This window comes from Rhynchophorus ferrugineus, unplaced genomic scaffold, assembly GCF_030347505.1.
Source record: "Rhynchophorus ferrugineus isolate W39M unplaced genomic scaffold, kcgeb_rfMv2 rfM3, whole genome shotgun sequence".
NCBI lineage: Eukaryota > Metazoa > Arthropoda > Insecta > Coleoptera > Curculionidae > Rhynchophorus > Rhynchophorus ferrugineus.
In genome coordinates this window covers 32,067,950-32,085,996 of record NW_027472582.1, presented here as the reverse complement: position 1 = coordinate 32,085,996, position 18,047 = coordinate 32,067,950, and the positions used below count along the sequence as shown (strand labels likewise).

The window sequence follows — 18,047 nt, the reverse complement described above, 5'->3', positions numbered from 1 at the left end:
CGATAGAATATGAAATGGGTAACGGTGAATCAAATAATACTATTACAATTGGATATAATTATTAACAGCGTATATTATAATATTTTTTTATAATAATGTATCAATTTATCAACGTAATAAAACCGAATAATCGTTAAATTTTGAGGTTATTGACTTCAGTAGTTGGTATCAAGAATATCTTAAATGGCGGCAAATATGTTTTAATAGAAGTAGCATAATTAATATAAAATGTATCTGACGTTTTATTTTTCTGAACAGAGAGGATGTTTTTAATATATATTCTTTCATTTTATCAGTTTCAGTTTTTTATGTTTTCAAGACACACTCGATAAAGTCTACTGTAGATTTAAATATTTCAATGGCTCAGAAAGCTGCGACAATTCATTGTCTTAATAATTTAACTAATACGTTATGTAATATATCGATCAATCATATCAATCTTAATATAATTAACTTTCCTTTTTTAAATAAGCAATTATGCCTTTAATAATTAAAACAATTTTAAAAAACTTTGAAGGTTATTGACTGGTTTTTAGCTTCCATAAAAGTTATTAATAACAAGTTGTCAATAGAAATATCTGCTTAATCTCATGAACTGGTATTCTAATATCACATTAATCTTTGATATTAACTTATTCATAATAAATTAAGCGTAATATTCGTTTAAACTGAAAATAACTTCATCATTATGAGCTTCATTATGATTTCATTGTTCTACTGATTAAATATGAATTAACTAATATATCTAATCAGAATTTATGATTTATTTAAGTCATAAATAGTGAATTAGAGTGATTTAATTTTGTATTATATTTGTGGGTTATATATAGACGTAGTATAACGCCACGCAGAAAGTAAATTACAAAGGTATTCAGTAATTAGAAAGCATATTTTAAAAGATAATTCGTTTTTACAACACACTATATATATAATAAATCAAAAAAAAGATTTAATTATTTGAATGTCCTAAGCAACCTGGGAGAAAAATTTAAAATTGGAGGTGATTTTAATACAAAAAATACAAGATAGGGATCGAGAATGACAACAACTAAACGCAATGAACTGCTGGGTTTGGTGATAGATTTCTTTATAGTAAGAAACATAACATCCAACTATATAAAGGTCGAAGAAAATTTTGAGCTAAGTTCAGATCATACGCCAGTGATTGTGACGTTGAGCGAAAATATAATCAGGAAAGAAAGAAACCCAACGTTAACAAACAAGAAAACAGACTGGGAAGGATTTTCTGAAGAATTGAACGAACGAATTCAACTAAATGTACCCCTCAAGACAACTGAATAATTAAATCTTGAAGCAGAAAAATTCGTAGTAAATATTCAACAAGCTGCTTGGAATTATTCCAAAAAATGGCAGCAAAACAGAACACCTGAAAATAAAAATAGTTTAAACAATATAACCCAAAGACTCAAAAGAGAAATACTGGAAATAAAAAACAAAACCATAAATGATTATCTCAGAAATTTAATATATGATAAAGAAACTGATTACTCACTCTGGAAAGCCACAAAATATCTAAAGCACTCATGTCTACACAGTCCACCTATAAAAGACCTATGTGGGAATTGGTCATGTGACAATCGCCAAAAAGCAGAACCATTTGCTGAATATCTAGAAAATACTTTCAAACAAAACGAAAATAATATTGAACATAATTTGCCGGACATAGAAGCTGAAAATTCGATGATTGAATTAGTCACGCCAGAAGAGTTAACCAAAGTTATTAAAACTGACATTAACCCCAAGAAATCACCAGGCTACGATTTAATAACAGAAGAATTACTGCAAAAACTACCAAGAAAGGGAATTATAAAATTCACCAACTTGATCAATACAGAATTTAGATTAAAACATGTCTGGCAGTAATATCTAAGGTTTTTTGGAAAACTCCTGAAAAGAATAAAACCGATCATAGAGAGAAAAAACCTAATACCAACACATCAGTTTGGGTTTATTAACAAGAACTCAATAATTGACCAGGTCCACAGAATAACAGATGTTATTAAAAAATCCTACTAAAGTCAAAAAGTATGCTCAGCTATATTCTTAGATATAGCACAAGCCTTCGATAAGGTCTGGCATGAAGGAGTTGTTCATAAACTACAGAAACTGCTACCAAAACAACACATCGAACTATTAAAATCATACATTACAACCAGAATGTTTAGAGTCAAACAAGAAGAAGCTTACTCTACAATAAAAGAAAGTAAAGCAGGTGTATCACAAGGAAGTGTACTGGGACCAAGGCTTTATCTACTTTACACTTATGATATACCACAAATGGAAAATATCAGGATGGCTACATTTGCTGGTGATACTGCGATTATAGCTGTGGGAGACAATAGTGAAGAAGCCTCACGAAAATTACCACAGGCAAGTGACAATATAAATAATTGGACACAAGCTTGGAAAATAAGAATCAATGAAAATAAATCTGTACATGGGCAGTTCACCTATAAATAGACCGCACAAGCACCAATAACATTAAATAACACTATCATTCCATATAGCAACAACGCTAAATATCTCGGAATGAATCTCGATGCAAAACTTCGCTGGAAGGAACATATAAAGAAGAAAAGAAAAGAACTGAAATATAGGAAAATGTACTGGCTAATTGGAAGAAAATCACAATTATCAGTACATAATAAATTGCTATTATATAAGCAAATATTGAAACCTATATGGACATACGGAGTTCAATTATGGGAATGTTCTGCAAAGAGTAACATAAACAAAATACAAATTTTTCAGAACAAAGTCCTGAGAGGTATTGTGGGTGCACCCAAATACTATAGGACTGATTACATCGAGACCTTCAGATACCCACAGTCAGTCAAGAAATCAAAAGAATTGCAAGGAGGCATGAGGAAAGATCCCATTCTCATACAAATGTTGAAATATTGCAACTTTTGGATACCACTAGAACAGGACACAGACTCAAAAGAATCAAACCATCTGATCTTGTGTAGTGTTGTGTAGTGACATGCATATATAAAAAAATTCAGCAGTGACATGTATACACATTATTTCACCAGAGACTAAGTTAAGGCCGATGAGTCCTCCTAGTTATATATCTAGATTTAAGTTAGCATAAAGACTAATTGTAGGTTAGACGGAAACGGAAACGACAAGGAAACGTTAGACGGTAACAATGTATTAATGAAATAATAATAAAAAAATATAATAAATTTATAAACGAAATTAAAAGACATATTATCACATTTGAAAGTGTTTATTAAATATTAGAATGATATTATTATTAGGGTTATTGACTTTTCATAATCTTATTAAAACCCATTTTGAAGATCAAGGTTAAAGTTTTTGCAAGGCCTTGTAGTGGTAGAAGTTACATATATATCATAAACTATTGATTAAATTTAGATATTAATGATTGATAGTGGTACTAATGTGATTAAGTGTATTTTGACGAATTAAAATATTTGCTATAGATTTCTTTTCATTTGTTTTACTCACATATACAAAAAACAATTTTCGAAAAAATCTTGGGATATCAAGGTTAAACCCTGTCTTTACCTTATATCTACTATGAACCATTCATTAAATTAACTTATCATTGATAAAAAACTAGGTCAAATATATGATATCTTACTATTTTAGTAATAAAAAAATATTAATTAATATTAATTTAATAATTGGCCATGTTTCTGCAATGCACACTGCGTTACCCGAGACAGCGTTAATGATATATTGCTGAGATTCTGCATGATATACTCTACTTAGTGAGTTGTTATGATAGTGTGTATTATTATTATTTAAAAACTCCATTTACCTCCTACCATACCCAAAGACAGACCTTGCATTATTGCAAACAAGTGGATTGCTCTTTAGGGCTCATTCAACTCAATTCACCTCACTCTCTTTGTTTATCTCATCTACAACCTAACCATATAGACGGTTGAGCAACTAAGCTAACGCAATCAACTTTTATCTTAATTTATCCTGAACCGCAAGCATATTCCAGTAGACTAGATTAGTTCCCAACAAGTTTAGCCCACCTGTAATGGCCTTGCATTCTAAATTGCTATAGTAATATATAACATGCTATAATAACAAGTAAATTGAAAAGTCCCCGGCCTGACACGTAGATGGCGCTACTAAAATTAAATCCATATGTTTTTTAATTAGCCATAATCCTCAAGAGATGAGTGTATAGATTTGACAATTGTCGGATTATTATTTTGTGAATTATAACATTTTGAGTGAAGCAACTTTTGTTATTGTGAAAAAAATGGATTGAAAGGAATTTCGCGTGTTGATAGAATATTGCTTTTTGAAGAAAAAACTCGGCTTGATGTCGAGTTTCCAAACACTGCCCCCAAAAAATCAACCATCAAGGATTGGTATGCTAAGTTTAGACGTGGTGAAATGAGCACCGAAGACGGTGAACCACAAAAGGGGTTGTTACGGACGAAAACATTAAAAAATCCACAAAATGGTTTTGAATTACCGTAAATTGAAATTGAATGAAATAGCAGACACTCTAAAGATATCAACTGAACGTGTACATCATATCATTCACGAATATTTGTATATGAGAAATCTCAGTGCAAAGTGGGTGCCGCGCTAGCTCACTTTTGACCAAAAACAACGAGGAGTTGATGATTCGAAGCAGTATTTGAAGATAATCACGCGTAATAAAGCCGAGTTTTTTAATCATTTCTCTCCGAAGTCCAATCGACAGTCATCTGAGTAGACTGCACACGATGAACCCGCTCCAAAGCGTGGGAAAACTGGGAATAATTTTCATTGACTACCTTGAAAAAGGAATGACTATCAACAACGACTATTACATAGCGTTATTGAACCGTTTGAAGGACGAAATCGCCGAAAACGGCCACATTTGAAGAAAAAGAAAGTGCTGCTTCACCAGGACAATGCACCGTGTCACAAAAGAACAAGAGAGAACGAACGATGTCAAAAATCCATGAATTGGGCTTCGAATTGCTTCCTCATCCACCGTATTCTCCAGATCTGTCCCCCAGCGATTATTTCCTGTTCTCATATCTCAAAAGAATACTCGCTGGGAAGAAATTTTCGTCGAATGAAGAGGTGATCGCCGAAAATGGGACCTATTTTGAAGCAAAAATCTTACTACAAAAATGGTATCGAAAAGTTGGAGGGTCTCTATAATCAGTGCATCACCCTTGAAAGGAATTATGTTGAATGAAAAAAACTAATTTTTCTAAATAAATGTGTTTTACTATGGTAGGCCGGGGACTTTTCAATTAACCTGTTATGTAAATATATTTTAAAACGATTATTATTTAGTCAAATTATATAAATATACAATAATTATGGAAAAAATACTAAAACTATTAATGATCTATTTAATATTAATGATATTATTAAAATCAATATTATACCAGAGCTGTTCGATTTTTGAAAGTGACTGTGTAATTGGAGGGGGAGGGAAAGAGCTGTTTAAGCGAAGCAATTCAAAGGAGTGATTTCGACGTCGCTTCGTGACCGTCGATGAAACATGTATCTACTGGTACACACCAGGGGCCAAGAAACAGTCATTTTTCAGATGAGCATCGCTGACTATGTTGAGAAAAGAGTCGCCCCTTTTCCAAAATTTTCGTCTTTCTTTTGTAGTTTAAGTACTTATCAGACCAGCCTCGTATGTCTAAATTTAACTTTTCTATACCTTTCTTATTTTAAACTTTCTCAAATATGTTATACTTACACATATATGTATATATATATTATAGTTAATCTTCAGGACTATTTAATTTATTTTAACAAAACGATTATATCTAAATCAAGGTTACACCTAGACTTGAAATTGACCTTGCGACATTCCTACCTATAAATCATTCATAAATATCAACAAAAGAAGGAAATAGTTTGCATACATACTTTTACTTACGATTATTATATTATTACATTTATTTAAATATTTTAAATACAATTTGAAGGACGAATAGAACTTTACTAAAAATTCTATATACTTGCTTAGTCTATTAATGAAACTACTTATTAAAACAATAATATCCAAATTATTTTATTTAATTGTTTTAAGATTTTTGAGTTAGTTGTACTACATCTCGATCAACGGTAACTTGCCGTTTCACTTTTAGTTCCAATTGCCATTTCAATTGTTTATTAAAACATACTTTTTATCACTGTATGAATAAAAATTGCAACATACAAATAGTTGCGTTTGTTCCCATTACTTACTACGTTAGTATACTTTCTATGTTACATTATTGTGCATAATATTTAAATTTATAAGGCCTATAAATTAATTTTAAAAAATTTACAACAGGCTTCACTTTTCAGTATATGTCATTTCGTCGAAGTGTGAACAAACAAGTAGTAGTGAGTGAGCTGCATTTGCAGGAAGTTTTACTGTTTTTGCATCGCATTAGGATAATCCAAAGCGAAAAAAATTCATGGGGATCGCCTGGTCATGCATCAACATTATCTCTTTATTTGGTGGAATCAACTTGGTCTGGATACTATAAGCTGCTTAAACCGAATAAAACTATGAGTGCAAAAAACAGCCGGAATACGAGCAAAGACACAACGATGTTATTCTTCAGCATAACAACGCTCGACCACATGTTGTAAAACCGATGAACAGGTCCTTGGTCTGATTACTACTTGTTCCGACATATGAATTGTGACTAGTCTGAGCAACGCTTCACTTCTTAAGAAAATACAATAAAATGGATCTATTCGTGAATAGTCAAAAGACAGATCATTCTATCAAGACGGAATCCGTCAAAATCGCAAGATCATTTTCAGATAAAGAAGATTTAAAAAATCCTTCAAAACCTAATTTATAGACCTAATAACTTTAATTGATGACCCCATAAGAGATTCTCGTAATAATGTTAAAATATAAGTGCGTTTTTATACAAATACGATTGCAAAACTGAGAGAATATATTTTAATATAAAAAGGTTTCTTTAATTTGTTCAAAATAACGATTGCATTGTCGAAAAATTGAAATCGTATTTCTCGAAAAAGTTACCGTAAACATACTATGTCAGTATATGATAAACCAAACTGTCCATGTCTAAACGTTTCATTCATCACCACCATCCTTCTTTGACTCGCCTTTGAAATCACAGTTTTCGTAGTAGACTGGCGCATTTACCAGCAGGTTGAGTAGGCTAAAGCCTAAGACAGTTTTCAGGGGATGGCAAATTTCAACCAATATACAAGATTTCGTACGACAATTATATTGCGATTATGATGATTTTGCGGATTTAAAATATCGCAAGAAGGTAAATATAAAACTTTCATAAGTTGAGTTCATTGTCATTATCAATCAGATGGTTAAAGAGCATGTAATAGGGATATTATTCATAGTATTTTTAAACTATAGTGTTATAATATTATGTATATTGTATATTATGTATATTTATATAAACATAATTAGTTTTAAGACATATCTTAGCGCACCTTTCAACTATTTCTTGTGTATTCTTTAAAATCGCGGATTATAGAAATAATCTAGGAACTGAAACAAAGATTCCCTAGTTCATAATCAAACTAATAACTGAAAAAAAGTTGAATCAAATGTTATTCACAAAAAAGGTATGTGAAATAGGGTATAGAATTACAGAGCTTAGTACGGGCGGCAATATATACCTAACTTACTGGTGGCTAGTTTGTAAATCCACCACTGCTGCCAACCAAAGTATTAAAAATGGTGCAATAGAATGCCTTACTTTGAAACTCACTTAGTATGTAACTGTTATATTTCAGAGGACACTTTCGAATCAGGACACAGATACGAATATATGTTATATAATACATCTAGTACTGCACTGGCTAAAATGGTGTTACGACTAAGATATCCAACAATAGACATCCGGATGATTTTTACTTGTTTTTACCCTCAGTGTCGCTTTGTATCGCCGTTCAACCGTCTCTACTTGTTAAATAAAAAAGTTTTTAAGTAAATTAAGGATTCCGGGAGATCATATTTGAAGTCGTTCAATTAAGCTGAATCAAGTTAGTTATCAAGAAAGGAAGACAGATTGACATTGGATTGGAACTCGTTCCACAGTTACTCGAAGCATTCCTTGGTATAGTTAAGTGGAGTTCGGGCAAAAGTGTGGCAGCTGAAGCTGTAAAGTTACGAAAGATGGATTGAAGGTGCTCAAAGACCGCTAACCATATACTATTAAAATTAGGAAACATCCGAGTTTTGAAAAACATCTCTAGCCATTGGATTCCCCGCGTATACATCACAGTTCAAGGTGTAAGGCTACCAAAGGCGAATTATAGTAGCTTAATTTCTTAGCTGTAGACTATTGGAATCTGGAATCACTAATACTTGGAATCTTCAACCATTCCATAACAGGATCCCATGGAAATTTGGGTAGAAACAGTGCCATTTCGAAGATGTTCATAGACAAAATGGCGGGCGAAGGTATAGGCGATACTCAAATACAATTTTATTAGAACCATAAGGTGCTCAAACGGGACAACAACCATCCATGTGGTATTATCTTTAGGAAGAAGGTGTTAAATTATGCGGCTAGAACTGCACTGGCTACGGATTGTACTGTGATCTAAGAGATCATCTGATTGGAATAGTGTTACGAGTGAGATATCTAAAAATACACGTTGGAATGATTTTTACCTATTTTTACCCTCAGTATCGCTTTGTATTCTACCAATCGCCTCTTCTTTCATTTAAATAAAATAGTTTATTAAAGTAAATTAATAGTTTTGTTTTTTAAGCCCTTTGACATATTATAACTTGCATATGTTCGGAGTCTTTTCCTGCAATTCAAAACGAGAACCTAAAAACGTGGAGTTATTAATCGAGTTATTTAAAAGGGGCGAATACTTTTCCCATTCTTGTTTTCGCAGAGTATAATTACTCATTCTTATTTGTCTCGTGACGTCGTTCCGTTTTAAGTAACGTAATCAATTTGAAGAAAATACCAGCGAGCATTAAAAAATTCGTATCTTTCTTTCAGGCGAAGGCTGTGTCGAAAAACCATTAACCACATTATGGCGCAATTACACGCAGTCGTCTCGTCCGGACGTCTCGATGCAATTGACCATATCGGGTGGCGGTTTAAAAGTCGTCACGAAAACGCACGGACTCACCGAATACTGGGCGCATCGCTTAACGACTTGCGCCGCACCCCCGGAATTTCCCAGAATTTTCTGCTGGATATACAGGCACGAGGGTCGTCGGTTGAGGCACGAGCTGAGATGCCACGCGGTCCTGTGCTCGTCTTCGGAACAGGCTGCTAAAATCGAGAAGGAGCTGAAGGAATCGTTAGCACTGGCACTTGCCGAGTTCAAGAAGGAGAAACTGTGTAAGCAGAATGCCAGGCTGAGTTTGGTCAATTCGGTTTACGAAAACCCAAGCATGCCGAGACGAAAGATACTGCTTAACACTGGATCGCAAAATTACAGGTGAGGAATATTTAAATAACGTTAACAAAATATAGGTAGACTCGTAAATATATAAACAGCAGACGCCCGTTAAAATGAATTAATTCAAACCAAATATAGTTTACATTATTGAAATTTTTACATTAATGAACGTGATTTAAGTAATTTAAATAACAAACTTTTTTTTAAGCTTACGTCATCTCCATTTATCAAGTCAAAACTGCGCAATGTTGCTGCATTCAGATATCACCCATTTTAATTTATTTTAGCTTTGATATATAACGACATTCTAATGTAAATAAAATAATGAAACAAAAATGTTATATTATCAATTATTTATTTTATATATATTTTAAAGTCTCCGTTTACCAACCAGGGGTTTATCTGGACTGGACCTAGAGTTTAACGTGGGCTCTGAACCATGGTCGGTCTTACCCAGTCTGGTTACTGGCGTGACTGAGATCATTTTCCTTGTCGGATGTCTAGGACAATCACAAATATTAAACAATCACAAACATAAATTTACGGCCATGACCCAGTAGGATTTGAACCTGCGACTATCGCAACAGTAGTTGGACCGTCTTGTCGCCTTTACCACTGCGCCAACTCAGCCAGCTGTATCATTTATTTTAACATTATAATACATATAATGCACATATTATCGAAGGACTTAATCTACAGTTAATTAAACAGCCACAATAGAATCTAGGTTAGAGTTATTTTATTATATTTACATTGAACTCTTTTCAAAACCACCTATGGTATCCCCAGGATGTTTAATCCCCATGAATGTACACCCAAATAATGTATTTTATTTTTATTAGAGAACATATTTTCCTTTTTATGCTTAGTACTTATTTCCTTCGTCAAATCATTCTGATATATAACGATATTTCTCCTTAGTTTCTTGTGTTACTACCTGTGTACATTCTTCTTGACAAAATTAGATTTAATCACTGCATTCTCCCTAATGCATTTGCCATATCTGTAAAACAGTTAGCATTAATTCTCTCCTCGGACATTTTAACCAAATCCTCGTATATATTCTGAACAATTATATACATATCTAGACACATAAATTTTTCACACCTTTCATTATCTGGTAATAAAATGAATTTACAAACTTACAATACAATATATAATACAATATACATCTTGATGACGTATGTTCACTTATACAATATGTATACCCAAACAACTTTTGTATATACGTCATCTAAATTTGTGACGTCAAAACGTCGCAATGTTGCCGTATCAACTCTGAGTTTTAGTTCGGTTTGACTTTGACATACAAGAAACTTTTAATCTAAATAAAATAATTAAACAAAAATACTTTTATTACCAATTCAATTTATTTTAACATTATAGTCAATCTAATACGTATATTATCGAAGGACTAAAACTACAATTAAGTACACAGTTATAATACTGTGTAGATTAGGGTTGTATTTGATTGTATTTACATTTAACTCTTTTCCACACCACCTATGAGGGAGGTACACTTATCACTAAATTGCCTTTTCTATGTAGTTGTATCCCCGGAGGCAGTATCCACCAATTAACTATTGTATATCCAACTAATATATTTTACTTTCATTAGAGAGCATATTTACATTTTACGCTTAGTTCTTTGTAAATACATTTTAATATCACTGTATTTCTCCTTAGTTTGTTCTGTTAATACATCTTTCTTGATAAAACTAGATTTAATCACTGCATTCTCCTTAATGCATTTGCGTTATCTGCAAAACAGTTACTATTATTTCTCTCCTGATATATTTTAACCAATTGCTCATGTATATTCTGAACAATTACACACATATCCGTACCCATAAATTTTTGACACCCTACACTAACATCTCCTGCAGTTATCGTATATTAATTATACACTCTTTAGTTGTTTCCACTCTCATCACTCTGTCTTGTCTTGAGAAATTGGCAGCATTGAATCATATCATATTCAGATCGTTGCATTCAAGTATTCACTTAATTGTTTGATATTATTATTAATTATTTAATTATAATTATTTGTTTGATGCTTAATCTAAATGATTTAGTATTATGTATTTATTTATCGATCTATTAAAAAAAGAGTTAATTCACAATATCTCTTAGATCGAGAATGCATTATAATCAATTAATATTGCTTATGATTTAGTCATAAAAATATAGAAAAATTATTTAGAGAAAAGGAGACTTTTCTGAGATGTTATGCACATAGAATATTGACGCTCAAATCTGGAAACGTGCGATAACAAACATAAAGTTACTAAGTAACAGACATTCGCCAATGAATTAAATACCAAATACGTTCAATCAATCAGATACTTGTAAAGCAATTCAAGCAATCCAATAAAATACCTCGATAAGACCATACAAGTGTCATCTTAGGACGTGGTGGCCGTGTGGAATTATGGACGTGGACGCCGCGAAAGAATTATCCAAGGTCACCTATAAGTTAAATTAAAAATTGTTAAATGTTTTAATTTTCTGCTAATATATTAAATAAATCCGATAAATCATATTAAGAGTGATTTTGACATATCAAGAATTGTAATTTTCTTCAATAAACCTCATTCTAGACTGCCAAAAAAACTCGAGATCAAAGTATTTGAGGCGTTACTTGATGAAATTCCGGTATTGGTTATCAGAATTATTGATTTGACAACCAGGAGTTTCCGTATGATCAAAATCCTTGAGCCAAAGGCAACTGATGTACTTTAAATTCCTTATAAACTGATTCAAGGAGACGTTAATTGACAATTTTTCACTTGCAAACTATAACTATGGTTGAAAAATGTTTATTCTTCGTTGACACTAAGCTCAACATGAACCCTAAATGCACAATATCATTGTCTTAGTTAGCATTGGACAATGTTTTGATTTTTTTCACTCTCAGTCATTTATTTTGTTCTAAAAAATATTTTTTGGATCACAAAACCACTAATTTAACTAATTTGTTAATAATAATTGAATCCAACAAATTTTTACATCCGACATATTTTTGTGCAGGTTTAACAATAAATATTTCTCTGAAGGTTTATTTGATGTCCTTGTTCTGCATATTTAACATCTTTTAACGAAATTTAAATGTAATCAATATTTTAACAAAAAAGTAAACTAATATTTAATATATTTTAAACAAATCGATTAACTAATTTCAGCATTGAGTAATATTATTGTTTATTGAGTTGTATTGCCGTTATTTACGTTTTTATTTTCAAGGTTTCATAAAGGTCTTATTAACCAGGTGTTCAGGGGCGGTCAAACAGGTGGTAAACGCTACCATAATTTGTGCTTGGGAGAAAAACCTTCCCATAGCATGCATATAATCACCTAATTATATCTTACCAAAAGACTTTTTTTAAGATTTATTTTTGAAACTTATCTTTTTGTTGCTTTTCGATGCTGATCTAACGACCAACAAATCTAAACGAAATGTCTAAAATAAATATTATTTCTCGATAACTGAATTGTATTAAAATTTTAACCTGTTCATTTGTGGAGACTACAAATATACTAAAAGAACAATATTTATAATGATTTTGTTATAGATTTGGTTAGTTATAGGTATATTTAAAGTTATTAATCCTTGATTACAATTTATTTATGCCAACGTTTTTTTCAATCAATAGTTAAATTCAATTAGGTTTAGTACATATAGAGCTGGCTAAAATACATGCTTTGGTTTAATTAAAATATAAGTTACAACAAATTATCTGGCGTTTATACATATATTTATACAAATTATCTGTTGGTTTTGGATAGCATTTAAAGATGGTTTTTGGTTTTAGGAAGCTAATTAACTCTAACCCCATTTTTGATATCTGAGGTTGATTACTGTCCATGACTGCAAAAACAATAACATAATCATCCTTTTTACTAGTACTGCTACTTCTGTTACGCCTAGGCATTGTTTCATATATTTTTTAATTTTCCTCTAAGACATGAATTGCAAGTTTTCGAATTCTTTACCTGTCATCTGTTGTAATTATTTTCTAACAACCAAGGCATTTTTTAACTAGGGTGGTAGCAAGTTAGTTCAGGAGTCAATCTATTAACTGATGCCTAAGACTGTATTTCATTATTTCAGCCAATGTCTTCAAAATGATAAATATATTTATGTTTAAATATATTCAGGTATTTCAAATATGAATTATAAATTCAATTTTTAAAAAGTAATTGAATTACAAATACCAAATATGTATTTATATTTCCAATGGGGAGTTTTCTCCAATCCGGATTTCTCCAATTTTTCCTGCTAACTGACAAATTTCTGTCTCATTTCAGTCTGGAATTCTTTGAGCAATTTCATCATGTCGACGATAGTTGGCTGGTTGGTCGCAGCTTCCTGCGGTTTCATATTTATTTGTTTATCATTTGATATTTTGGTAGCGTTTATATGTTTGACCGATGGTCTTGCGGTTTCTTGTTTTTTTTTGTTTTCAACGGTATAGGTCGTTTCAGAGTTTTTGGCTTTGTTAATTTGTTTTAAGTGCTGTTCTGCTGTAATTTTCTTTGGCTGGAGTTTTTTTTTATATACTGCACATCCTTTATAATTGGCAGAGTGACCTTTTTCATCGCACAACAGGCATGTTGCTACACTATTGAGTTGTTTTCTGCACTAGGTTGTGTGATGTTTACCGGGACATATCACACATCTTGGTTCCCTACTGTAAAAAATTTTAGTGTATCCAAGATTTTGACAATTTGTGCATTGTGGTTTTTTTTTTCAGATGTTCCGCTTTTATCGTGTGATATTCGAGTTTATTGAATGAATTGTTTTTCTTCATCTCAATGGGATGCTTTTTTGCATTCCTGTAAACCATTTCATTATTAAGGATTACGTTAATATAATCGTTAGACAAAGCTTTAAACTGCAGTCGGTCAGTGGCTACTCCCTTTATTTGTGATCTAAATAAATTAAAATTGCCAACATTGCTTACCTTGATCGGAGGGGGCAGAGGGATTTTGTCTTCTTGCTTTTTTTTAATGTCTATAGCACTCTTTGCGATTAGCGAAGGGGGCACCTGTGACTTTTTCCTCTTTTTATCCTTCTTGTTTCTTACTTCGATCCAATCAGACTGTTCCCCCACCTATAATGCTAATTCGTTTTCATCAATGTAGTAGTCTTCATAATTAGTATGCCTTTTTGGTGTATCTTGCGTGTGACCTTGCAGTTGCAAACGCATAGCAGCCATATCCTTAATTGCAACAGTTGTTGGTTCAGACGCTCGTTATTCGTTCTTAGTTTTCTTTCGATAATATATATAAATCTATTATGTTGTATTGTTCTAATTAAATATTCTTTCACTAACTTTCACTTTTTTCCCTTTTTGGAAAACGTAGGACGTCTTTTGTTTGAGAGCTCGTATTTACTTCACTTCGGGTTGGCCGTTTCACCGTACCCCGTATCTGGGAGTTTTTTTTATTTTTCGAAGTTGTTAAAGCTAAACCCACAATTGGAATATGATGGAACAGCGTCAACATAAGTTTCCAAAAGTGTTTGATACTTTTCGGTTGCAGATTTCTTCAAATCAAACAACAAAAGTAATAAATGTTGAAAATTTTGAGAGTTCTATGATTCTTCCAAATTCTCAACATAACGCAATGGAAAATAGTTAGAAAATGTAGAAAAATGTCGTAGTCATCGAATTTAACAGTTGTTTATATTAGATAAAATAGATATCGCTGATTAAAGTTAATGCAAGATCCTAATTTGGGTATATTGATTATATTTAAACGTTCTGTATCATAACATGAGTGTACCAGGCTCTTCACAGCTGTATTTAGTTTCACCTAAACTTGCCAATTGACAATTACTAATATAGAGAAACCCACGGTCTCTCATCTGCTGCCTATAAAGAATTACATAAACCCATGATCAGAACTATATTCTTAGTAGCGTAGCTGGCATACTACAACAAGTAGTCCTACAACTTGCCTTCTTAGAAATTATTTACTTTGTTCTTATTTGGCATCACAAAAACTTGATGGGTATCTTCTAAAGGTTAATATTTTTTAAATAGCTTGTAGGTTTTTAATATAGATACTATAATTCATATTTGAGACATTTCAAATAATGTAGTAAAACTTTGTTTCGGCATTTTTTATGGCCATTCAATAAAGAAAGTTTGAATCCTCTTCTGAATATTCGATTAATTCTGGGCAATTAAAAGGCATTCAAATTTTGGGTCAAATTTTTAATAAGAAAAACTATAAATAAATGAAAACGAAAGTTGGCAGCTTAATTTAAAAGGGTGTAATATAACTAAAAGAAAGTTATTTTTCTATTATACTTTCTAATTGTTTATTATTTTGTTCTAGGCCGCCGTTGGAACGTTCAAAATCAGCTCCGAAACTTTCTAGTATTGAAGAAATACTAGAGGAAGAAGATATTTTCAAGAGTTCCAGGCAGATATATACGGAAATACTAAAATACTTCGAAAATAGTAATCTTTTCGTCGAACAAAGAAGAAATTCTTTTTGTGATATCTTAAAACCATTAAAGTTAGCTGAAAAACGAGCACTTAAACACAGTGTCAGTTTCGGCGATGAGCCGGTGCAAGAAATGATAATAGATACTAAAGAAGAAGACATGGAATCGATATCCATCGATTCGTCATCTCTTTCGGACTACCAAAACAACAACAATAATAATGATACAACTTATGACGAAACATATAAGGAGTCGGAAAGTCATTATTTTAGTAGTACTTCTGATATTGACTGCGACACTAGCGAGGAATCCTTTAATGGTTCTGTCGATCAGTGTAACAATAAAACTGATAAATGGACTGAATTAGATTTTAAAATAGGTGGTACGGTTTTGACAACCGTTAAAAGCATCGAGAAACTTCCCAGTATCGACTTGAAAGTGGTTGGGCCTTTTGTTAATAAGTGTTTATTAGGACAAGATGAGGTATCTCTAATACCAGTGGGTGAAACCGAAACAGATTTCAGTTCGTTAAAGGTATACAAAAAGAGGAATGTATCGGAATGCGGTAAAGATGTTTTAGTATATAGTATTTTTCATTCGGGTGATATGACGCAAAACGAAAAAGAAGATGAATCACAAATAACTAACCTGGAAACAAATATTTACGAGGACGAACTTTCCAGTAGAATAGACAATATTGTGATGGTGTAATTGTAAATAAATCTTAACTTGTTATTAGTTATTGTTTTATTTGATATTTACTTATACTTCAATAAATTATTCACTAACAATTTTAACATTTCGCACAGAAAAAGGCAATTAATATGTTTAAGATATAATATAACAGCTTTAAATTACAAAAAATTCGAATATGTAATTCTAGTCCTAGTATCAGAAAAATTAGTTAATCATAGTTAAAAATTGCTATAATCCTACTTTAAATATGATAATAAATAATCGAAGAAAACAAAAAAGAATAATGTTAAATGCAATGTGTAATCAAATACAAATTGTCCTTATTTGATGAGATATTTAGTAGGATTGAAAAATTATTTTAACTTTCTGTGTACTTTCTTTGTGAATGTCCAGGGAAGGTATATAAGAATAGGGAACAATTGCGAACATTCACAAAAGATGAATATTACTGTCCGTTGTCAAACATCTATGGATGCGGAAATTTATTTTGTGGCTAAAACTTCGAATATTGACAAAGAAAATTTATTGGTACTGACGGTTGTATTTCATTTGTTATTGTTTGGTCAGAGATTTAGAAGTCGTCTTCTCCTTACTTTCCAATTTAGGTCGTCAAAGTCAATCAAATGTGTGACGATCTAACTTACGTGCTAACCGCACTGATGAACCAGCGACGGACAGAAAATAATAACTGTCGTATTGTTATACCTCGTTGCGTTCGAAAGTGAATGAAAATGAAGTTTGTGCACATTAAACAAAACAATAGTGAGCACGAGACTATAAAATCAAGTGATTCTGCAGACAGCATCCAGAAATCTGGAAATAGATTATGGTGCCAACAAATCTGTTACATTGGGAAAATAGCAATTGTTTATCAATATTGCAAGGCATTAAAATAGAGGGGTGAATGTGTTGAGTTGGTCCTACCACCAGATCCATTAGGATCATTATTATCTGGGAAAAGAAATGATTCTAACAATTCCTTGACCAACATTCAAAGATATAATAGTCGTTTACAAATGATGTCCTTTGGTGCAGCGCATATTGTACAGGAAAATTGCATGCTTACTTTCAAGGTAATATACTATGAAAGGTTTTTGGTAACATTCAAATTGAAAAACCCGCAGAACAAGTGAGATCTTATAGGTCTATTTTGCTGCTACCTGCGATATCAAAATTATTTGAGAAACTACTGTTACAACGTATTGAACCATTTATAAAAATACCAGATTTCCAATTTGGACTTCAAAATCGCCGACAATCGACCAAGTGCGCAGAGTAATAGCGGTTGTAGAAAAGGCATTCGAATAAAATAAATACTGCCCTATAGTATTACTGGACGTCTCACAATGGGATTAATCTACAAAAGGAGCATAGTCTAGTTTGTCCAAAATAAAATTAAATATGATAATGAGAAATTAAATAGTAAATGAATTTCACGCAAATAATTGAAAAGTTTATCGATGTAGTTTGTAGTAAAAAGAGTTCCGAGATTTCTGGA

The 18,047-nt window shown here is 32.0% G+C and overlaps 1 protein-coding gene across 3 annotated transcripts in view; it reads left to right on the top strand.

Moving 5' to 3' along the window:
• LOC143193921 (uncharacterized) overlaps window positions 1-16,591 on the top strand; it is an 86,682-nt gene extending 70,091 nt beyond the window's left edge. For all 3 annotated transcript variants that reach the window (XM_076400360.1, XM_076400361.1, XM_076400362.1), the window contains 2 exons: window positions 8,988-9,435; window positions 15,742-16,591. In XM_076400360.1, coding sequence (XP_076256475.1) covers window positions 8,988-9,435; window positions 15,742-16,564 — 1,271 coding nt within the window. In that variant the 3' untranslated portion in view covers window positions 16,565-16,591. The remainder of the gene's footprint in view (window positions 1-8,987; window positions 9,436-15,741) is intronic.
• The last annotated feature ends 1,456 nt before the right edge of the window (window positions 16,592-18,047 follow it).